The sequence below is a fragment of the Cibotium barometz genome, chromosome 60 (genome assembly GCF_041138505.1).
Source record: "Cibotium barometz isolate CiBa-2024 chromosome 60, ASM4113850v1, whole genome shotgun sequence".
NCBI lineage: Eukaryota > Viridiplantae > Streptophyta > Polypodiopsida > Cyatheales > Cibotiaceae > Cibotium > Cibotium barometz.
Genome location: NC_141105.1, coordinates 18,925,457 through 18,950,544, shown reverse-complemented (window position 1 = coordinate 18,950,544; position 25,088 = coordinate 18,925,457). Strand labels below are relative to the sequence as shown.

Genomic DNA, 25,088 nt, shown 5'->3' with positions numbered 1-25,088 from the left:
ATGGCAAGTCAGACAGGTACCATGCGGGATGTAAATGCAATACAATATGTATATGCGGAGCATGGAGAAGAGAATGTACACAGTGATGCTCATATGCATAAACAAGGTTTGGCTGAAAATGTCTCTCCTGCAGTTCATGATGGCAAAGTGCATGGTGGACAGCCGTTCCATGCTAGAGAGGAAGAGCATGTAACATATGTACATTCGGGACGGCCGTCCCGTGGCAAGGAGAAGGCTTTGGAGGAAACTGAACATAATTCTTGCAGGCTGAAATTGCAATTCTCGAGAAGCAACTATGTGAAATGGAAGGCCAACTCAAAAGCATGCATGAAGGTTCACAAACTAAGAATGTATCTCATATGTCAAGGCAGCCCGCCTTTGTGAATGATGCATTATAAAATGTTGCATTGGAATTGGGAGTGCAACCAAGAGATATGGCCATCTCTTATCTTATGGGACAAGGTGATGTAATCACAGGTAAAAGAGGTGGGCTTATGTTCAAAGAGCCACCTAATGTAAGTTGGCCTTCTCGTAGCATCAAAATTGAAATCGGTTGTGCATAGGAAAAGAGAAGAGGAGTCTGCAACCTCTCATTATGCCTCGAGCATATGCATAAGTCAACCCCTTATGGAGCATGAACGATATATGCCTACTTTGGATATAGGGAAGTGGCCAACCATGGCACATGAAGAAGAAACCCACCGCCATAGAAAGAAAGCCAAAGAATTTTATGTGGGTGACAAGCATGTAAAATTTGAGGTTTATCATGGGAAGTATGATTTGGGTAAAGCATTATCTTTCATCTCCCAGTTTGAAATTGCATTCCATGAAGCCAACTATTCTGAGAGTTCAAAACTCAAACATGTGGGAATGTACATGAAGGGCACCGCTGCACATTGGTGGTTGGCCAAGAAACTTGCACGCAATGTCATGATTCCCATAGCCATGAAAGCTTGAGAAATCTTGTCTTCTACTTATATCACCCATTTGCAAAATTCCTCTTCTATTCATGAATATGGAGCCTCCTAAGTATTCTATCGCGCCCAAATTTTTTGTAAACCCTAATTTATAGAAACCCTGATTTTGTCAAAAACCCTAATTTTGGACGAACCATAGTATATCTATAGACCTCTGGGCATTTTTGGAGTCCGAATACCTATTGAAAACCCTAATTTCATCCGGGAGTGGAAATGGACCCCTAGAAGCATCGACATCAACCATACGGTGGTTGTACTCAAATTCAAGAAGCAGAATTGTGGTAAGAGCTCACTTAAGTTCTCTTTCACTTACTCAAGATCCGAATACTAGTCATTATGGTCCTATGTCGAGGTCTTGGCACACACAATGTTTGTGTATGGATGCCAATGGAGCATAGTTGCATTTGATTGGCTATGAGGAATCGAGGAGTGAGACGGTGAAATCAAATGGAAGCTATGGAACCAATCAACCGCATCAACAACTATGTTTGCAATGTTGTTTTCATTTGCATGAATGCCTATGGACAGTTTGGCATGTGAATACCCGTGAAGCTTGTAACAAGAACCTTGATAATACAATCTATTACAAGGGGGGTCGGCCCTTTCCGACCCTAGTGCAGTAAGCAAGTGATTTCAATTTTCAGCTTTGTTAAGCTTCATTTTGTGGTGCCATTTTCAGCTTATCTAATTGTATTAATTGCTTAAGTGTAAGACAAGATTGTGCTCAACCCAGAACAGGGGAGTCTCAAACTCTCTCCTCCATAGCTCTGCGGTATCGTGCCTGGATCTAGGCAAACTCGACCTGATGGAGTAGTGGTGGTCTGCATCTGGGTAGTTGCGGTCTCCTGCCAGCTCTGATCTCTGAGGCTCTCTGTAGTGTGAGCCCTCATCAAGAAGTAGATGATACAGGGGAGGGGGGGATGTGGCTCGTTGATAGGCCGAAAGAAGCTGGTGATTTATGGCTGGGAACTTGGGCTCTGCACCTGTAGAGCAGCCTCTCTCTATGTCGGTGTAGATCAAGGAGGAAAAGGCCTAGGCATCTCTGATCAGGATACTCCATCACCCGGGTAAGTGGGCCAAAACCCTCTTTGAACAAGCACTGGTATCTCCTCTAGTCTCATTATATACAAGTCATCTGCATATGTAATGCTCCTCTAAGTCTACTTCTCTTAGAATAATCTGCATACTCTATCCTCTCTAGGGGTCCATGCTGCTCTCCTTGCCTCAATCTCTAGAGTGTGGGAGAAAACTCTGATCTGACCAACAGTCACCCTCATAGCGTGACACGTGTGTACATCCATGTAGCCTGGTCGTCTGACAAGTCCATCCTCTGTGAATCTAAGGAAATGATCTCTATAGTACTGCATCTTGGTGGGAAGCGGACCCGACCAAGTCTCCCTGGTGTGCATCTGGATCAAATCTTGTCTCATAACTCTATTCCTCTCCTCTCGGGAGAGTGTAAAGTATGGGGAGTCATCATCATACTGGAAGGGCGGTAATCTATCCATGTGGATCCCATGTGCTGAGAACCACTCCTCTACTGCAGCATACCATGCTGGGTGATGGCCCTCTGTGGCAATATTCTGTGAGGACTCCATGGCTAAGCGGGGTAGTCTCTCTAGACCCAAGGCTCTGATGCGTCTAATGTGGGCTATGGTCTGAAATAGAGCCTCTACTAGCATGGGGGACACTGCAAGCTTTGCTTTGACGATCTCATGTGGTATTGATGGTTTGTTGCGAATCATCCTGGAGCTCATGAGGATCTACGGTCTCTCCATCTAACGCTAATCATATGTGGAGAGGTTAGGGTCCCATACCGGTGCTATATACATCATCATTGGGGTAACGAAGGTGTCAAATAGCCATCCTTTGGTACGAGGCTCCTGGAAGTGAGCCTAATGACATTGTCGCTCCATCAAGGCAAGGGCAGCATAACCTCGGGTGAGCCTGTCCTGTGATGCTTGTCCCATGGAGAAACGGCTCCCATTACTAGTGAAGCTAATACCAAAGTATACATATGATTGTGTCACCTCCACCTCACTGCCTCTATATGTGATCATTGTATCTTTCATAACCCATCTGGAAGTGTGAAAGATCATGACCTTGGTTTTCCCAAGGTTCATTGAAAGGCCTATGTGCAAAAATCATCTAAGGCGTCCATGTGGCGCTACAGTCCCTCCTGCGAGTCCAATATCAAAATGATGTCATCCGCATAGAGTAGTAAAGTGACCAAAACCCCTAAAGAGTGATGCACCACTCCCTCGTCCTCTGTCTATGAAGTCTGTGACCTCATATATGTACAGGCTAACGAATGTCCGGGAGAGTGGGCAGCCCTGCTTCACCCCCATAGTACTATGTATCTCCTCTGACAGACCACCTGGGCATCTGGTTCGTCCCGTCACCCTCTCATATAAAGCATGATCCCCCATATAATATCTGAAGGCACCCCAAGATCTTGCAATCTCTGTAGGAGGCGGTCCCATGGCACTGTATCGAATGCTTTGCGGAAATCCACAAAGCAACAATAGAGTCTCTACTCCCGCTCAATCAGGTCCTCAAGGTGAAGATATGATCCAGTGTGCAAAAGTTATTGTGGAACCCAGCCTATCCTGGAGCATGAAGACCCTCCCTCTCGGCTAGAGAGCTGAGCTCTGTCTCAAGTACTGATCCATATATCTTGGCCATAAAATATGGCCAACCATGAGAGTCCTGTAGTTCCCGGGGTCCATCGGGTCACCTGATTTGGGAATGGGGATAATGATATTCATGGTCCATGTGTCTGGAAAGTATGCGGATCTCCCATGATGTAGCCTCTTAAGAGCTTTCTCTACCATACTCGAAGTGAAAAAAAATAGAGGTGGTGGGTCGAGGATTGGGTGGAGAGGGTAACCGGGGCTGATCTAGTACATGGTAGAGGGACTTTGTATAATCATGCCAAGTGATCGGATCAGTGTTGGGTGTGGGTGGTCGTGGCTCACGAAACCGCCTCCAAGTCTCTTTCGAGTAATGCTCAAGAATAGTTGGTACAACTCCCAGTATTGTTCGATTTCATGTTTCCTCCTCTTCCAACGAGTCAGAACTCGGTTTAATCTTTGAGATTTACGCTTAGAGATCTCTCCTAGTTCTTTCTGTCGTTTGAGGCGAGCACAAGTCTCACGACACTCGTTGTCGTACCAACCATTCTCGGGCATCATCCCTACTTTAGCTTTAGAGGGGGTATGGGTGGTATGAGGGAAGCTGGCAATGGTAGAGGAGTGGTGATGTATCTCCTGAGGTGCCGCGGGATCCATGTCAAGTAGACCATGGTAAAGGGTATCCTGATATATGTGATCACAGTCATGAGTGAAGTGCACAGTGGTGTGGTGATGAGGCGGGGGAGGGGGCGTGGCTATCATGGTGAAAGATAAGTATGTGTGATCAGCTCCAATGGGTATGGGGGGTACTGAGAAATCATGTATGAGCTGAGTTGTCTCCCGAGAGCCTAGGATGTAATCCACTGTGCTACTTCCACCTCCATGTGGAAAGCATGCAAGTCCTCCTGACTGACTGTGGCCATCTCTCCATCCTGTTATAGATGAGGAGACGGTGACGTGATGATTGATCCTAGTTCCAGAAGCTCTCGTCCATAGTATTTGGCTGGCTTAGTATCTGCAGACACCCTCCATGATCCAGAGTCCTCGTCCTCTAGAGTGGGTAGCTGTATTGGATCTCCCTCAAAATCATACGCAGTGCATTGTCTGCTCCTCGTCCTGGCATTGAAGTCTCCCACTAGTAAGTCCTCTTCCAGTCTGAGGTACTGTGTAATCTCATCTAAGAACGCACTGTATGGTGATGTAGCTCCTCCGGTCTCCTCCCTCTCCTCCACCTCCTTTATCTCCTCTGTATTCGTGGCACAATGTGAGGTGTCTGGTGGAAAGTAACACACAATAGTGTACATAGTCCTGGCCTCTGTCAGCTGAAATCTCACCCACATAAAACGGGCCTGCGGGTCTCTGCTGATAATGCTGATCCTTGACTGAAGCTCTGTTCTAAATAGAATGGCCACTCCTCCCGATCCTCTAGCTCTACCTGCTCTCCATGTGCTCCCTCTGAAAGCTGATTCCCACTGGAATCCTGTCACACATGGCAAACCTCTCTGAGGGCTCTGATGTGTCTCTATAAAGAAAATAATGTCCCTGTTCCTGATCACATCATCCATCCGGCCTAGGTCCGACCATAGTGCTCCATTGCAGTTCCAGACTCGAGTTGTATCTGTGTCTCACAGGCCGCATATCCCTATGCGATCACCTTGCCATCAATGATGACATGGCCATCTCTGTAGACTGCTTTCTTCACTTCCGCTCGGGCTACCCGTACTTTCGCATGACCTATTTCGAGTGCTCCACGTCTGCCTATGTGAGGTCCTAATCTAGGTAGATGGGGCTGCCCTCCAAACCTCGGAGAATGACCCTCTTCTTGAAGAAATCAATCCTCTTCACTTCGTTCTCAAACTAGAGGATAAGCGCCCATGGGTGTGAAAGGTCCTTCCCTGCCTGCCATGCTTTGAGGAAGGGCGTTGGATCTTCATCCTTATATCCCAATTTGTGGCATAGTTGTTTCCCGTCCTCTTGGGGTGTGGTACCCTCTTTCTCCACTATGCCGGTCACTCTCACATTAACTCTTCTTGCCTGTCTCATCTTCTCTACTTGGATGGTTGCATTTACAATCTCCACCCCGTTAAGTCCCTTGGACTTGCTTGTGATCACCTTCCATTACTTCTCGGCCTCCTCTTTGCTGCCCTTCTTGACCACCTCCTTCCATTCCATGGAGAAAGTGTGCTTGGTCGCTTCAATCTTGGCTTCCATATCCTAGGCTAACTCCTCTAGACGGGGCAATTCTTCTTCCTCTGACATGACCTTCTTGAGCTCCTCCATGGTGATGGCCATGTCGTTCTTGAGGGTCTCCACTTGGGCTTGAAGTTGTTGGATCATGGCGTCCTTTCCCTCCATCTCCTTTTTCATTGAGGTGAGCTTGCGGGTCATCTCTTCATTATGTTGATGTTCGGCTTCGTATTCCTTGGCATGGCTTTCTTCTTGTATTCAGTATGTCACGTATGCACTGGAGGCCTTCCTTTGCATGAACTCCTAGTGCATTAGTCTCATTCCTAGGTATTAGGAGTAGCCCCATTCCTTTTATTGTATTGCCAAGACCCGCCCAAAGTGATCCGACAGTCATGGTGCTTGTCGATTTTGCTACTCTGCTGTGATTACTATATTTCCCCCTTTCTGTGTAAACAGGTCAGCCCATTGGACTGCTGTAGTAGATGGACCACAGTTCCCAATCAGCGTAGACGCAGACATGGAAGTGAATAGAGCAGAGGGCACAGGCGAAAACGGGAGCAATGGCGGGTGCAGCGGATAGAGCAGAGAGGACGCGGAAGTGGACAGGGCAGAGGGCGGACGCAGACGCGGACACGAACAGATTGGACTCGGAAGCGTACAAAAGCAGACAAGCGAAAAGGATAGAGCAAATGCGGAATCGGACGACGTAGACAGGCGAAGGCGGACAAGCAGATGCGGACAGAGCGGACAGGCAGGTGGACACGACAGCAGACACGCAGATGCGAAAGCAGACAGGAGCAGACAGTCAAAAGCAGATAGGCAGACGCGGATGTGGAAGCGGACAGGAGCGGACGGGCGGAAGTGGACAGGCAGAAGAGAGAGACAGAGAGAGGCGGAAGTGGACAAGAGGATGCGAAAGTTGTATTAACGTCTTCAAAAGGCCAAAATGACCTATAAGACCAAAAGGTTACATCATATCCATGAGGTACATCATCTTGGGTACAAAATAGTAATAAAGAAAGATAACAAAAATCTAGAACTATAAAATCTGATCTAGAGAGAGAGAAAGAGAGAAAGAAAGAAAGAAAGAAAGAAAGATATATTAAGCGTCTACTAAAGACCCAATGGGCTTATGAGACCAAAGTGATACAATAATGTCCATGGCATATCTCATCATGGAATGGAAAATAAAACAGAAAGAAAACATAAACATAGCTATCTCATTGGGGTGATACAAAATTGTCCATGGAAACTCATCATGGAATACTAAGAACATAGCAGCATCAGCTCCGAGTAGATGGTATACCACTCTCCAAAATATCAAGCATGGAGCTAATGAGTATGGCCGAGAGGTCTCCCTCAGCTATGTCACGTGGAAAGGTAGCTCAATGGCGGTGGGGCATGTCCTGGATCTGGAGCTGATGAGGTGATCGTGGCCGACATTGGGGAGGGGGGGGGGTGTCGGGCACACTGGAGTGCGGAGGCTCGGTCCGAGGTAAGTCCGGAGCAACTCGTTGGAGGGTCCACAACATCCACTATATCGGTGTCCTCCACCTCCTAGGTCCGGAAGAAACTAGTGATGGTTGGATGGCGAGGGGGGGGGCGGGGTGGCTGGGGCCGAAGCTCTCTCAAGAAGGTGTCCTTGTGTCTGCAAAGCTCAAGCAGGAAGAGGCCTAGGCAACGCTGGTCCTAAAGGTCAATGATCCTGGAGAGTGGACCAAATACCTCACGAAATAGATAGTGAAACCTCCCACGGATCTCATGGCATACTCGGCAATGGCATATGTGATGCTCCTCCGTCTCAACCTCTGTGTGGCATAATCAGCAGATCCTCTCCTCTCTGGGTCCCCCTTGCTTCGCCTGTGCCTAGCCCGCCCCCTCTCTCTCTCTCTCTCTCTCTCTCTCTCTCTCTCTCTCTCTCTCGGATACCAGCTAGGTTATCCGGTTAGATCTTCTCAGCCTCTACACCCATTGCACATGGATCACACCTTCGGAGCTCCCCACTAAAATGCACTTCTACATAGATCACTTCCTCACACTCACTAAGGATGGATTCATCTATCAGCTGGGCTCCTTGAGTCTTCACATGTCCCACGCCATGCGGATTGCGATTGGCCAGATACAGGTTTCATCCTACCGCCTTAGAGTGGAGACAGGTAGAGCTGAGCGCATCTTCAAAGCCGGGAAGCTCGGGCACAGGCGCAAGAGAGAGAAATGAAATGAAATGATATATTAACGTCTCTAAGAGGCCATAATGGCCTATGAGACCAAAACTGAGAGTTCATCTGAAGTTGGTGTCTCATCAAAGAGAACAACTAAATGAGACTAAAAAGTACAATAAACTGATTGTCCTACAGTTATAAGAACATAACTATAAGACTCCGAGATGATACTGAGTAGAAAATACTGGAAAATACTGAAAAATGTATATCAGGTAGATCCATGTATGCTGATCAGTTGAAGTGATGCCCTCTCCTTAGATCAAGTATCTCTGCCATGGGGCTGTCTAGAATGGAGAGGTCGTAGAAGCGAGGTAGGCGCCTCCGATGCGGAGCAATAATGGCTCTGATCTAGCAATGGTGAGGATGCCGTGGTCGGGATCTTGGTGGACGTGGCTGACGAGCACAACATAAGATAATTGCTCTATCAATGGTGACTCCCTGGGAGCGTGGTCGGTGCCCTGATGGCCCAATGGAGGAGGTATTAGGAGGTGTGTGGGCTAGGTTGCTGGTGCTGGTGCCGAAGAAATCTGTCAGGGTCCTCTGTCTAGGTACATCATGGCTCGGCCTCCTAAAGAGAGAGAGAGAGAGAGAGAGAGAGACCGTCTACTAAAGACCCAATGGGCCTATGAGACCAAAGTGATACAATCATGGCATATCTCATCATGAAACGGAAAATAAAATAGAAACAAACAAAACAGAACTATCTCACCGAAATCTCATCATGCAATACCAAGAACGTGGTACATGAGAGAAGCATCATGCCCCCAATAGATGGTATACCACTCTCCAAAATATCAAGCATGGGGCTAATGAGTATGACCGAGAGGTGTCCCTCAGCTGTGTCATGTGGAAATAGCGGTGGAGCATGTCTTGGATCTGGAGCTGATGAGGGGATCGTGGCCGACATCTGCGGCGCCGGGGGCATTGGGCATGCTAGAATGCAGAGGCCCGGTCCAAGGTAACTCCTCTCGGGCGAGGTGGGTCTGGAGCATCCCGAGATGGGTCCACAGGATCCACTGTATGGGTGTCCACCTCCTGGGTCCGGAAGAAGCTGGTGATGGTTGACTGTCGAGGGAGGGGTTGGGATGGCTGGGGGTGAAGCTCTCTCAAATAAGTGTCCATGTGTCTGCGGAGCTCAAGCAGGAAGAGCCCTAGGCAACACTGGTCCAAGAAGTTAATGATCCTAGAGAGTGGACCAAATCCTGGAAATTCAAATGAGCAGGCCTTCTACTCAGATACAAGTAGAGACAGAGGGAGATCATCAACTAGAGGCCGAGGTGGAGGCCGTTTTGGAAACAAAAATCATGGACAGCAGCAACAGGTGAAGATTAAAGGGCTTGCAGATGCCCTTGCTTCTATTGGATTACTAGTAGATGATGATGATATAGTGTCCATGCCCTTGAATGGCCTTGGCAAAGAATACAGCTAGTTCAAATCTCCATTGGAGTTCTAGTCTGCAATGGCTGCTCCCTTTCGTGGGAATCGATCTAGGCCTAAACCTAGCTCATCGGATCCTCTCAAGACAGAGGACAAGCCTGGAAAGAAAAAGCGTTGCAGGAAAACAGGGCACACCATAGAGGAATGCAGGAAGCATATTGAGAGTGAAAAAAAGAAGAAGCTGGCATCTTCTTCCACAGGTGCAGATCAGGCCAATTTGGCTACACATGTATCAGCCTTGACCCTTACAGCTTCATCACCTGTAGAGATGTCTTCTGATGCCGTTGCTTTTGATGACTATGCTCTATAGTCAGTACTTCTTGGTATGCATTGTCTGGCAGATGCATTTCGGGGGGGGGGGGCGAGGATTTTACTTGCCCACATGCAATCGGTGATGCCTCATGGTCACTTATGCTTGTTGACCCTTAGACACTTTCTCTTATGTAATGTCTAGTGGAGATGCCTTTTATGCTGCTTTTCCTTGCAGCGGGATTGTTTCTACAGTGTTGACATTGTCACTTTCTCACATGTGATGTTTACTGGGAGTGCCTTTTACACACATGGCCAGTGTTGGCTTGCCCTCATGGTTTTGCCATGTCACATGTATATTGTTCATTGTGGGATTATGCATCTTTACACTTGCCATACATGCCACTGATCATGGCATCGCTGAGAGTTTACCCATCCTCTCATAGCATTGGTTGATGCCCGCCCTGGGCCCCCACTTTTTCTCCCGATTTTCAGCTTTTCCCATTGCTGAATTTTTACTTTTATCAGCCTTAGTCATGTCCACTCCCGGCTAGTTCAGGTGTGAACCCAGCTTACTCACGGGCACTTTTTCCTGTGACTGGACACACCGTGTGAACACGCTTATGTGTGTTGGGCACTTAGCCCTAGGCTTTTTAGTACTCACTTGTACTTTCATTTAATATCATTATTGAGTACATCTTTTCCAGCACTCACGTTTCTCTGTGCTTGAGGTTGTGTGTGTGTGTGTGTGTGTGTGTGTGTGCGTGCAGGCTAGCTGCCCTCCTACCCAACATTAAAGACCATTACCTTGGTTTTACCAAGGTTAACAAAGAGGTCCCGCTTAGTGCAGAAGTCCTGTAAGGCATCCAACTATCTCTAAAGCCCCTCGGCTGAATCTGAAAGGAGGACAATGTAATCTGCATAACATAGTAGGGGGATCAATATGCCTGCCACCTATTCCCCAACCTAGATGGGACCAACTACCTTGATTGGTCTTTGCAGATGAGGACTTTACTCCAATATCATCAGCTATGGGGTATTGTTACCAGGGCCAATGCCCAAGTGCAACTTCTCCTCGGGCTGAGATTGATACCTGGCTAATGCTCGAGCACATGCATTCATCATCTTCAATATCAAACCATCTGTTGCTCATCAATTCGATGAAAATGATGATGAGACCATAGAAGAATTGTGGGATGCAATTCAAAGGAGGTATATCGTAGAGAGAACTCTACTCATAAGATTGCCTTGGAGAATCAACTTGCCAACATCATGGATTCCATCATGGAGTTTGTTACCATCCAGAACCAGTTGGTCTCTTTGGGGGGAGCAAGGCTACTGATGAAGACTTTGTTCATCAACTCCTTGCCAAATTGCCCAAAACTTTCTCATCTTTCTGTGATACTATTTCACTTCTTCCCTCTACTCCCGATCTGCATACTGTTGTTGGCATGCTTTAGGATAAAGCTACAAGGAAGAAAACAAGCCAGGGTGCTTCCGAGACTCTTCTTTAGGTCAACGACAAAGGCAAATGGCAATCTAAGGGTTTCACCAGCAATAAAGTTGACTCTAAACATACTAACAATCCTGCTCATAAGGATCTTACTTGCCATTATTGCGGTCACAAAGTTCACATTCAGCCTCACTGTCGCAAGAAGAAGAGAGAAGGTGGTTCTGCAAAGAAGCCCAATCCCAGAGTTCCTCTTCCTCCAAGGAGATTGTCTTCATCGGCATTGAGGAGCTTCCTACGGACTCACCTGTTCCTACCACCTCACGTCTTACGAATTGGGTGGTTGATAGTGGATGCACTACTATTGATAGACCCTCTCACTGCTGCAACTTTTCTTGGACATCCTCGTCTTTAAGCATCGGACCCTTTCACTGCTGCAACTTTTCTTGGGCATCCTCGTCTTTAAGCGTCTGCATGCATTGCAGCAGCAAGTGGTACTGGAAGTACACTTTTTTGTTCTGCACTTTCTCCTCATCCAGCAATATGCATCCCAGCACCTTGTTAATGTAATTCCCCAGATAGGTGGTCTTTTGCCTAACGGGCTTCTACTCCCCTTTTTGCTTTGTTGGGGTCCTATCCTCGGTAGATGCATAGTCAGATTCAGACGCCATGCTGTTGCAAACATTGAGCAACAGTTCAGCCTCTTGAATTACAGGCTGGTAGGAGCTTCCCCCCTTCTTGTGTTTAGATATTCAGTAGAACATAGGGTATCTCGGAACACTAGGTCCCATTGTTGAACCATATGGGGCCTTCACATGAGAACTAGGAGTCGAATCACCCTTTAAACTTCTCCAGCAGCATTCTTGTAGGTGAGTGAGGTTCTTCATGTTTGTGATGACTTCCTTCTACCACAACTTTGAATTCCCTCGTGGGGTTTTTAAGGTCCTTCACTGCTCAACTTGTGCTCTCCATATGCTTTGGAAGTGCTGTTGTGGGTTTTTCTCAAAAAGCACCCTTGCGGGTTTTTTTGTGAAAGTACCATTGGACCTTTGCCTACCCTTACTAGGTACCCTGGTGTGCACTAGGAAGCTACGAACATATGAACTGTGTGGGTAGCCCAATTTCACCAATGTTCCTTTGAAATGGGCAAGAATAAACTGCTTTTATGAAGCATAATAATCCACTGTTGGATTAGAAGATGAAGGGCTTAGCCAAATCAAAACTGATGCTACTATGCTATGCAATGTGATCCACAAGTGAAAACCAATCCCATAAGATCCATCATGCCTCTAGTCAAGTAGTTTAAAAATATCAACACCTAAAATTTACAATGCATAAGCCATCTGAGAAATTACTATGCTCTACAAGATGTAAATTTCCATTGGTCACCTCCCAAAATCCTTTGGTTTTGTAATAAAGTACAGCCGAATGGTCTCTAGGAAGCTTATGTGATGAAAACTGGCAATAAGAGCCCACCATCATGTAGCCTCGTGGTGAAAGGTTTCGCTTCCCAAGGTATGACCTGGGTTCAATACTCACCGAACGCAGGTCAGTGAGTATTGAAGATTGGCAATAAGAGCCCACCATCATGTAGCCTGCTTGTGAAGGGTTTCACCTCCCAAGGTATAGCCTGGGTTCAATTCTCACCCCAAAAAGGCAATAGAAGCACCATAGGACTAGCGTATGCAGAGAAACATTGTTCTGCACTCTCTTCATTAGTAAGGTATGCTTTAAGAACATAAGTTTGCAACAACCTGGATAAGAGTTCAAAATGAAAATGGTCGCATACTACAAGATCAAAGATCAAAGACAAAGACAGTAACCTGAAAATTGCCGGCAAGAGAAGCCAAGAACTTTGCTCCAAAGTCCATTCCAATTGAAGAGGCTATGCCTGCTACAAATGCAGCGAAGACTGCTGCATATCTTCACCATAAAAACAAGGGTCAGTGCAGCTACCAACAGTCGTCGTAAGATGTTATGGGGTCTTTTTCAATAAAAGCTTTTTGAATCAGCACTTACATTAAAACAACAAAAAAACTCTTGGCACTAGTGAATTCTGCTCATCTAACAAAAGTTAACATCACTTGGCAATCAAGGCCTGGCATTTGTGACGCGTGCAAAAGAAGTATGACTAAACACAGTTTTGTATCACCCCAGTGAGATAGCTATGTTTATGTTTTCTTTCTGTTTTATTTTCCATTCCATGATGAGATATGCCATGGACATTATTGTATCACTTTGGTCTCATAGGCCCATTGGGTCTTTAGTAGACCCTTAGTATCTCTCTCTCTATCTCTCTCTCTCTCTCTCTCTCTCTCTCTCTACCACAAGGAGAGGTGAGCGACAGCTCCAGCTCACTGATTTCTTCCAGAGATCTATCCCAGTGCCTACCTTGACAACACAGGAGGGGGTTACACTTCAGCGCGCTGCGGACCTCTGAGCCATACGGAGACCGAGAGCACCAGGCTACCAGACTCCCAAACTACATCACAAGGAGATCACAGAGATACGGGCTCGACATCAGCACCATATCCAGGAGTAGCTAGCTCACTTACACTCACACCCGGAGATCATGCTCCGAGGTATTTTTGCCTCACCATCGCCTATGTATCACATATTACACCCCCATTATGGTACTGGTTGGAGCTAGACAGATTTGCATTGCATTCTTGTATACCCTACGCATATAGGTCGCATATTGAGCCTCTAGCAGTAGTGCTCCATCCATCACACCCCCCCACTAGCTCAGTACTTTCATACTTTATTTCATGTTCATTTTGTCCTTTTTTTTTCCAGACATCCAGAAGACATTGACAGTTGTACATTGATTTGTCTCATAGGTCGAGTTCGGCCTCTAGTAGACATTAATACAGCTTTCTTTCTTCTCTCTCTCATGATCAAGAGTAAGCCATCTGTACCACATGACATTATACGTGCAAAGTTTGGGGTGGCCCCATTGGTTATCAATGCCTTCTTTCAGACTGCCGTGTACATTCAGCATGAATACACTCTTGACAAAGATTGTCTCCAATTGCTAGCACTAGAGTCCTCTATCATTGACCTTATCTATCCTTTCGGCAGTTAGTCTTTTACTTTTTACATGTTGTCTTGACATCCAGTTTAGTCATGGACCACATGTAACAGCTTTTTGGTCTCACAGACCCTTCAGGTCTTTCGTAGACATTAATAGCATCTTTCTTTAGTTCTTTCTCTCTCTGCCTTCACATGGACCACCTCCCCCCCTGTGAGTAAAGCCTTTACTCCCCCTTCCTTATCTCTCACAGCAGGAAATCAACTGCACCATCCGTTTGGACCTAACCTGGGTTCGGACAATCAGATATGGATATACAGTTACTTGAGGGTCACTGGGGATGGATTCATTTTTTGCCACTACTTTAGAACTATTGCTGCTACATGTGATCTATGAGTAAATTGGATGTCAAGACAACATGAAAAAACAAAAGACTATCTGTACAGAGTGGCAAAAGAACCTCATGTGTACGGACTCAGAATGTGTCCTCATGAACCGTGTACCTGGCCTCAATATGTCGCTGAAGCAGGTATTGGATCTCGAGCTGTCAGGTAGAGGGTTTGGTTTCTTGGACTTGGGTGTCTTGCTCTGTCACCATTTGGCCACCCAATTGGTCCACCCGTGCTTTCTTATCATGTATGTACATTGGACTGGTGTCCATGGCAGTTGTTTATGCCGGGGATTGATGCCACTCATGTGATACTGTAGACTTGGCTTTCCGTTGGGACTTGTGCCTCCGTGTACATGCCCGGAAATGCTTGGTGGATTGGTGTTCCATTGGGTCTGGTACCTCGTGTACTTACCTGGAGCACGTCTATTTTGGTATAGTCTCATGAATGGGGATTGTCCATACCAATGCTGCATTTTATAGCATCTTTATGTGCTTGCCTGCAAATGAAATTGCATGCTGTTTTCATGCCTGCATGACCTATGTGTAGTTCTGGGCTAGGGGACGCTCGCCCGTGAACCGTGCGTGTGAAACTGTCTGCTGACATGGTTGTATGGCATGTGAACAGGTGGTAAGTATTACCCAATCTAGGCTCAAATAGCCCTTAGGACTTGGCCAATATTTATAAGTGAGTGCGTTCCCACTTCATTAAAGTTTGGGCGCCCAAAAGTCACTTATAAATTATGACTACTTCCAAGTTCACACTCACTAACGTCCCAAGGCGGACAAGACTCAATGTCCAGGACCTGATCCTCCCCTTTTACTCATAAATGGGCATCTCCCCATGTCCCTTCACCTGATTGGACCCCAATTCACTTATTAAGAGAAAATTCGTGTTTTCTCTTCATGAAGATTTTTGGAGGCTGAAACTCTGTTTTTCCACCATTTCTCTCCATTTCCAAGCTCTCCATAGCCATACCCAACTTGCTAGGGTGTTTTCCAAGCTTCCAAGAGTGTTTCCAAATGCTAATCACTCTCCTACACACTCCCAATGACTGAAATTCAGCAAAACAGCTCGTAGCCAGATACAAGGCATCTAAGTAGGAAGCATGTAGTTGCATGTAGGAGAAGGGGGCAGCCCTAGAACAGGGTTTGATACCCTTGACTAAGCATGGGGTAGGCCTTAGGCCACCCTAAGAGTCTAGGTGACCCATGGCCAATGCCCTACAGCCAGCATGGCTGGGCATGCTGTCGGCCAGCCCTAGGGGGGCCTCGACAGCAAGGCGGCCAGCCCTTGAGGCTTGGCCAGCCTGTCGGCCAGCACCAATGACCTAGGCAGCCAGTCGGCCCAGCTTTATGACTTGGCCAGACTGCTGGCTAGCCCATGGGCAGCCAACCCAACAAGGTGGGCAGCCTTGCGCAAGCTGGACAGCCCAGCAGAAGGCAGCCAGAACATACAGAAAAGGCGCCTAGATAAATGCATGAAAATAAGTCACAGAAGATAATTAAACAGGCCAACTGCCTACATGGACCCACCGACCAGCAGTTGTAGGTGCTACAAAAGCATAAATTAGAGAGTCATTTGAGCATCTTACAATTCACAAGGGGCTGAAGAATTCCACGGGCCAGGACAGCCAAAGGGAATCCTAAAGCCAAGGTGAAGGTGAAAGGTCAAGAGTCAGAAGATCTACAGATTTGCATCATTCTAATAAAGCAAATGCACCATTCGTGGTGGGAGCCCGGAGGGTATTCGTGACCCAATACTCTCTCTCTCTCTCTCTCTCTCTCTCTCTCTCTCTCTCTCTCTGCAGACACAGGGACACCTTCTTGAGAGAGCTTCGGCCCCAGCCACCCCGCCCCCTCCCTCACCAGCCAACCATCACCAGTTTCTTCCGGACCAGGAGGTGGAGGACACCAATATAGTGGATCTTGTGGATCCTCCACGAGCCGCTCCGGACCTACCTCGCCCGAGAGGAGTTACCTCGGACCGAGCCTCCGCACTCTAGCGTGCCCGACACCCTCGGCCCCTCAGCCGTCGGCCACGATCACCTTAGCAACTCTAGATCCAACACATGCTCCATCGCCATCGAGCTACCTTTCCACGTGACATAGCTAAGGGAGACCTCTCGGCCGTACTCGTTAGCCCCATGCTTGATAATTTGGAGAGTGGTATACCATCTACTCGGAGCTAATGCTGCTCTCATGTTTCGATGTTCTTATTATTCCATGATGAGTTTCCATGGAGAGTTTTGTATCACCCCAGCGAGATAGCTATGTTTATGTTTTATTTTCCATTCCATGATGAGATATGCCATGGGCATTATTGTATCACTTTGGTCTCATAGGCCCATTGGGTCTTTAGTAGACTCTCTCTCTCTCTCTCTCTCTCTCTCTCTCTCTCTGGAAAAGTAGCTCGATGGCGGTGGAGCATGTCCTAGATCTTGAGCTGATGACGTGATCGTGGCCAACGACCGGGGGCGTCAGGCATGCTGGAGTGCAGAGGCTTGGTCCGAGGTAACTCCTCTCAGGTGAGGTGGGTCCGGAGCAGCTCGTGGAGGGTCCACAAGATCCACTGTATCGGTCATACTCATTAGCCCCATGCTTGATATTTTGGAGAGTGGTATACCATCTACTCGGAGCTGATGCTGCTCTCATGTTTCTAGTATTCCATGATGAGTTTCCATGGACAGTTTTGTATCACCCCAGTGAGATAGCTATGTTTATGTTTTTCTTTCTGTTTTATTTTCCATTTCATGATGAGATAAGCCATGCACATTATTGTATCACTTTGGTCTCATAGGCCCATTGGGTCTTTAGTAGACGCTTAATATCTCTCTCTCTCTCTCTCTCTCTCTCTCTCTCTCTCTCTCTCTCCACACTGGATCATATCTTCACCTTGAGGAGCCTGATTGAGCAAGCCAAGTCACGGCAGCAGAGATTCTATTGTTGCTTTGTGGATTCCCGCAAAGCATTCGACACAGTGCTACGAGACCAGCTCTTACAAAGGTTGCAAACTCTTGGGGTGTCTTCAGATATGATCTGGGGGATCATTACTTCATAGACAGAGGAGGAGGGAGTGGTGCACCACTCTCAGGGGTTTTGGTCACTTTACTACTCTATGCAGATGATATCATTCTGATATCTGACTCACAGGAGGGACTGCAGCGCCACATGGATGCCTTAGATGATTTTTGTACACAAACAGGCCTTTCAGTGAACCTTGGGAAAACCAAGGTCATGATCTTTCACACTTCCAGACAGGTTATGAAAGACACAATGATCACATATAGAGGCACTCAGGTGGAGGTGACAAAATCATATGTATACTTGGGTATTAAGTTCACTCTTAATGGGAGTCGTTTCTCCATGAGACACGCATCACAGGACAGGCTCACCCGAGGTTATGCTACCCTTGCATTGATGGAGCAACAGTGTCATCAGGCTCACTTCGAGGAGCCTCACACCAAAGGATGGCTATTTGATACCTTAGTCACCCTAGCGATGATGTATGCAGCACCGATATGGGCCCCTAACCTCTCAACATATGATTGGCGTCAGATGGAGAGACCGAAGATCCTCATGTGATCTCCAGGATGATTCGCAACAAACCGTAGTACCACATGAGATCGTCAAAGCAGAGCTTGCAGTGCCCCCCATGATGGTAGAGGCTCTATTTCAGACCATAACCTACATCAGACACATCAGAGCCATGGGTCCAGAGAGACTACCCCCCTTAGCCATGGAGTCCTCATAGAGTATTGCCACAGAGGGCCATCACCCATCATGGTATGCTGCAGTAGATGAGTGGTTCTCAGCACATGCGCTTGAAATGGATAGATTACCGCCCTTCCAGTTTGATGATTACTCCCCATACTTTACACTCTCCCGAGAGGAGAGGAATAGAATTCTAAGACAGGATTTGATCCAAATGCACACCAGGGAGACTTGGTCGGTTCCCCTTCCCACCAAGATGTACTACAGAGATCATTTCCTTAGATTCACAGAGGATGGATTTGTCAGACGACCAGGCTACATGGATGTACACATGTCTCACGCTATGAGGGTGACTATCTGCTAGATCAGAGTTTCCTCTCTCTCTAGAAATTGAGGTAGGGAGAGTAGCACGGTCCCCTAGAGAGGACAGAGTATGCAGATCATGCCATAGAGAGGTAGAGTCATAGGAGCATTAGATATGCAGATGCCCTGTATATTATGAGATCAGAGGGAGATACCACTGCTTGTTCAAAGAGGGTTTTGCCCCACTTAGCCAGGTGATGGAGTATCTTGATCACAAATGCCTGGGCCTTTTCCTCCTTGAGAACTACAGCGACATAGGGAGAGGCTTCTACATGTGCACAGCCAAAGATACCAGCTACAGATCACCCCTATCAGCGAGCCACATCCCCCTCCCCTTATATCATCTACCTCCCGACGAGGGCTCACACTATAGAGAGCCTCAGAGATCAGAGCTGCCACGAGACCGCAACTACCCGGACGCAAACCACCACTACTCCATCAGGCCCAATCTGCCCAGATCCAGGCACAATACCACAGAGCTATGGAGGAGAGAGCCCAAAGGCTACACCAGGGCACAGCAGATGTGAGAGTCCTCCTTGCCCCATGCCCCATGTATGATGTACTACACCCCCACCATCTCCACTGGGTGGAATTAGTAGTATACCACTTATCATGATTGTACATCTATAGTATGCTAGACAGTGATTGCATAGTGAGCTGCATATGACTAGGATTAGCTTTTCAGGACATGGACTTGTTGTATACAGATTTGTCTCGTAGGCCAACGTGGCCTCCCATAGACGTTAATATATCTTTTCTTTCTTTCTTTTCTCTCTCTCTCTCTCTGCCCATCTCGACACCGGCGGAGACTACAACAGAGGATCAGGATCATACTAGCACGGCATGGGAGACGTCCAGTCAGAGTACTCACCATGGAGGACATTGAGGATATCCGCCATCGACCGATGAGAGACATCTTTGGATAGTGATGTGTATGATGCTTACCTTTGTTGCTGGAGTTTTCCTCCTAGATGTTATCCATTAGGCGTTCCTAGTACCGTACTTTTCCTCATAGTTGTTTCAGTTTCAGTTAGTTGTTTAGTTGTTTTTAGCTTTCCTTACACAGACATTGTATCAGATCCACCAATTGTTGTAACCTTTTTGGTCTCATAGGTCATTTTGGCCTTTTGAAGACGTTAATATATCATTTCATTTCATTTCATTTCTCTCTCTCTCTCTCTCTCTCTCTCTCTCTCTCTCTCTCTCTCTCTCTCTCTGTGAGTCGCGGATGGGACTACAGCACCATCTCCATGCACTCAACAACTTCTGCACACAAAGGGGGCTTACAGTGAACCTTGGGAAAACCAAGGCCATGATTTTCCACACCTCAAGGCCGGTTCAACGACAGGTCATCTTCACACTAGCAGGAGGACAAGTAGAGGTGGTAGACTCATATGTGTACCTGGGGATTACATTTGCGACTCCGCCAGGAAGAATTACTATGGCACAGGCAGCTAGGGATAGACTCACACGAGGGTATGCAGCTCTGGCCATGCTAGAGAGACAGTGTCACCAGGCACACTTCCAGGAGCCCCGCACGAAGGGGTGGTTGTTTGACACACTAGTCACCCCTGCTTTGATGTTGTATGCTGCAGCAATATGGGCGCCTGGGCTCGCCACCTCCACATGGTCTCAGATAGAGAGGCCTCAGATTCTCATGCTCTCACGGATGATCCACAGCAAACCCTCCGTCCCACATGACATTGTCCGGACGGAGTTTGCTGCACCTCCTATGCTAGTAGAGGCCCTCTTCCAGACGATCTGCTTCATACAGAGGATCAGAGATATGCCATCAGATCGACTCTCACATAGAGCTTTTGAGACGTCCAGGCAGCTCGCAAAGAGTGGAGACAGGAGATCATGGTATTCACAGATGATACAGTGGCTCACTCAGCATGGTCTCGACATAGATCACCTGCCACCTTTCCAGTATGATATACATGCACCACACATCCAGCTCTCTCACAGTGAGAGGAACAAAGTCCTTCGGCAGGATTTATGGTAGCGATACACTCAAGAGACTTGGATTACACCCAGTCAACCCCTACCGCTGAAGATGCTATACTATAGAGATCAGTTTATGCGTATCTCAGCGGATGGATTCATACGGAGATACATGGATGTGTACATGCCTCACATGCCCGAGTGGCGATTGGCCAGCTCAGAGTGTCATCACACCAGCTTGAGATTGAGGCAGGTAGGGTAGCACGGATCCCCAGAGCAGAGAGGATATGCAGACTATGCCAGGAGGAGGTTGAGAGTGAGGAGCATTATGTATGCAGATGCAAGATGCAGAGCATATAGTGTCATTAGAGAGAGATACACCACCATCTTCAGTGGACATCCCTCACTCTCCCAAATCATGGAGTCCGCAGACCAACGCAGATTTGGCCAGTTCTTGCTAGAGACGCAGCGCCACAAAGAGACATTGCTGCCGACTCATACCACAGGGAGTGGTGGGCGACAGCTCCAGCTCATTGATTTCTTCCAGAGATCTATCCCAGTGCCTACCCTGACATAGGAGGGGGTTACACTTCAGCGCGCTGCGGACCTCCGAGCCAAACGAAGACCGATAGCACCAGCCTACCAGACTCCCAGACTGCATCAGAGGGAGATCACAGAGATACGGGCTCGACATCAGTACCATATCCAAGAGCAGCTAGCTCACTTACACTCACACCCGGAGATCATGCTCCGAGGTATTTTTGCCTCGCCATCGCCTATGTATCACATATTACACCCCCATTATGGTACTGGTTGGAGCTAGACAGATCTGCATTGCATTCATGTATACCCTATGCATATAGGTTGCATACTGAGCCTCTAGCAGTAGTGTTCCATCCATCACACCCCCCCACTAGCTCAGTACTTTCATAGTTTATTTCATGTTCATTTTGTCCTCTTTTTTTCTGGACATCCAGAAGACATTGACAGTTGTACATTGATTTGTCTCATAGGTCGAGTTCGGCCTCTAGTAGACATTAATACAGCTCTCTCTCTCTCTCTCTATATATATATATATATATGTATGTATGTATGTATGTATGTATGTATATATATATGTATGTATGTATGTATGTATGTATGTATGTTTCTGTAAATATCTCTCTATCTTGTGTGTTACCTTCATCACAAAAGATTGCTGACTTCTGTCCATTGAAGAACCGATTCTATTCATTAAAGCTTCTGCATGTTACATGCGGAAGCTCTGTGAGTTCATTAAAGCTTCTGCGTGTTACATGCGGAAGCTCTGTGAGTCTTCTTTCAGCCCTAAACACCTTTCCTGGAACATGCTTGATGCAAAACGCAAGTAGAAGATGGAGAGAAGAGAGAGAGAGAGCTGAGTTTAGTATATTCATAGTATACAAAAAGGATACAATTATGGCAATCCATAGGCTGCCCTTCAATAGGTAGCAATACCGAATCTATGACCTAACACAAGAGATGCCTCACAATGAGCTATGCACTGCCTTTTATAGGCTTGCGAAGCACGTATGGACTGGCCGACCTCCAGTCGGCGAGGTCCCTGGACACATAAAATCCCTTTGCTGTAGCCGACACAAGAACAACCCCTTTATCTGCTGGCCAACAGCCTCTTGGTCCATCCAAAAGTCTTCCCTCCCAACACTACTGCAGAAGCTCCATAATCTGGTTCTAAATCTGATCTTTATGTGTTGCCCCTTCAGGGATTAGCATGTACATGTGCATGCACATGACACTTGCTCAAGCCCCCAAGGCAGCAACATAATCGTCTCTCTCTGTCTCCACTACCTCTTCCAAGAGGGATTTGGACCAGTCTCTAGAATCATGGATTTTCCAAACCAGAGATGCCTTGGGCTCTTTCTACTAGACTTCCGCAAACACAGGGAATCCCTACTATGGCCTAAATCAGTTACACTCGCCCGAGGACCAACACAAAGAGCTCTCACTGACTTCTTCGAGAGTAGAGCCCCGAGAGCAGATCCACACCCACTCCCCTGGACCTCCAGGGTGCTGCAGGAGCCCGGCCGAGAGGAGTGACATTAGACAGAGCCACCGAGCTATGCATAGCCCCACGCCCCCGACATAGCGGCCGCCGCCCACGCTCACGTCACCTCAAGAGGATCAGAGCCATCACTTCCCACCACCGCAGGATTTTCTCTCGCTGTGTCAGCCTCACTACTCTGGGCACCATGTTGCAGCACCCTATGCAAGATATTCTTGGCTGATGCTAGAGCTTGAGGCTCTTTGCTTTTTTCACGTATATTTTCTTTTGGTTTTACTTTCAGTACCATGATGATGTATTCCATGGACATGATGTAGGTCATTTTGGCCTTTTGAAGACGTTAATACAACTCTCTCTCTCTCCATGTGGAGGCTGCCAAGCCTGGTGTCCAAACTGGGGTCATATTGCTATCCCAGATGGTTCGTAGCAAGCCATCCGTTCCCCATGACATTGTGAGAGCAGAGTTTGCTGCACCACCGATGCTAGTGGAGGCACTCTTTCAGACAGTATGTTTCTTACATAGACTCAGTGACATGCCGGTGGACCGACTCCCGCGCATTGCTTTTGAGGCATCCAGGCAGCTTGCAGAGTCAGGGGACAGTCGCTCATGGTATACACAGGTAGTCCAATGGCTCTAGAGTTTTGGGTATGATATGGACCGATTACCACCTACCCAGTATGATCTACATGCCCCACACCTCTCCCTCTCACACTAAGAGGAATAGAGTCATCAGGCACAGGAGCTGATTCAGAGACATATCATGCGCACATGGGTGACACCATCACAGCCTTTCCATACGAAGATGGCATACTACAGAGATCATTTCTTGATGATGACTTATGATGGTTGCACGACACCAAAGGCGACTACAGGAGAGAGGACAGCCGAGACCCATTGATCTGGCGGCCATCTTGCATATCATTACAACTGGCGCTGACATGTATGACATATTACACCCTGCCCTCACCACAAGATGGAGCTGACTAGGAGCATGCCTCCATTGAGCATCGTTGTATCACCCTGGCATATAGTTGTGCATTTACCCCAGTAGTCCTCCATCCTTATATATGTACATACATCCCGACCTCACAGTAGCAGTTTTCTTCCAGTTGTCGTATTGTGCACTGATCACCATCTTATACTCACAGATACCACATACATTGTACATGGTTTTGTCTCATAGGCATGGTTGTCACGGTACGAAAATACGATACCGTACGATACGATACCGTACGGAAATTTTTGGTACGATATGAAATTTTCGGATACCGTACGATAAAATACGGTTTTTATTTTTTACACTTACAACCTATGGAGCTTCAAGCTTGAATGTGAGGGAAGGTTGGGAGGGGAGGAGTCTACAGTGCTTGAGGAACCAGAACATGGATATGTGTCTCTCCCGGTTGGATCTCCCCATTATCCTATACCAGGGATCCCCAAGTGATGTAGCAAGATTCTCTCATCCCACCAATCAAGTGTACACTACCAGTCTACCTCGCCAGATTTTTTAGGTCTCTCAACAACCCCATATGGAATACTGAGTGGACACAAAAGTTGCGAAGTATTGCGAGCATTTGGGATCTTCGTAAAGCAGGGTTTCTATATTTTTTTTAAGCATTTGGAAATTTTTTTGCAAGGAAAAATAATTTTTTGGGGGAAAAAAAAACACGTACCGTACGATATCGTACCATACGAACCGTACTGTACGAACCCATTCGTACCGGTACGAGAAACAACTATGCTCATAGTCCAGTTCTCTTTGGCCTGAGAGAGACGTTAATCCAATCTCTCTCTCTCTCTCTCTCTCTCTCTCTCTCCACCACACAGAGACGGATTCGTGAGACTCTCCGCCGACGTGACATGCTCCCATCACAGAGGCCTGACATTCACTCCACCATTAGATCGGTTCTGGCCGAGGCGGGTATCATCATTAGCTGATCACAAGATATCTCACTCTACACATGATCATCTATTGATCACATGTACTGTCAGATGTTTTCATTTACTTTTTCTTTCAGTTTTCCATGGCCCAGTATATCCATGGTACCATTGTATTACTTTTGGTCTCATTGGCCCTTGGGGTCTTCCGTAGACGTTAATATAACTTTCTTTCTTTCCCTCTCTCTCTCTCATCACATAATCCTTCGAGCCCCTCTCCTTTTCTCCCCTTTTGCTCCATGCCCAATACACCTAAGATGACAAGATCCACCAAATGGGAGGGGTTGTACGCCTCCCTCAACGGAGTAATCGAGAAGATGGAGAAACACCTCACCGCCTTCGCTACTTGGCACCGCGTCCAAGGGTTGAAATACATGCGTGGTATTCTTCTCTTACAAGAACACCACCAAGCCCAGGAGATGGAGGAGCTCAAGAAGCTTCAGCGAGAGGAAATCATGAAGCTCAAACAAGAGCTTGCCGAATGCAAAGCTCGGATGAAGGAGGACGGTGAGA

General features: G+C 47.1%; 1 protein-coding gene across 1 annotated transcript in view; it reads right to left on the bottom strand.

Moving 5' to 3' along the window:
* LOC147605083 (MIF4G domain-containing protein / MA3 domain-containing protein) overlaps window positions 1-25,088 on the bottom strand; it is a 107,283-nt gene that overhangs the window by 67,460 nt on the left and 14,735 nt on the right. Inside the window, 1 exon segment of the mRNA XM_086794395.1 lies at window positions 12,979-13,078. Within this exon segment, the coding sequence (XP_086650521.1) occupies window positions 12,979-13,078 (100 nt within the window).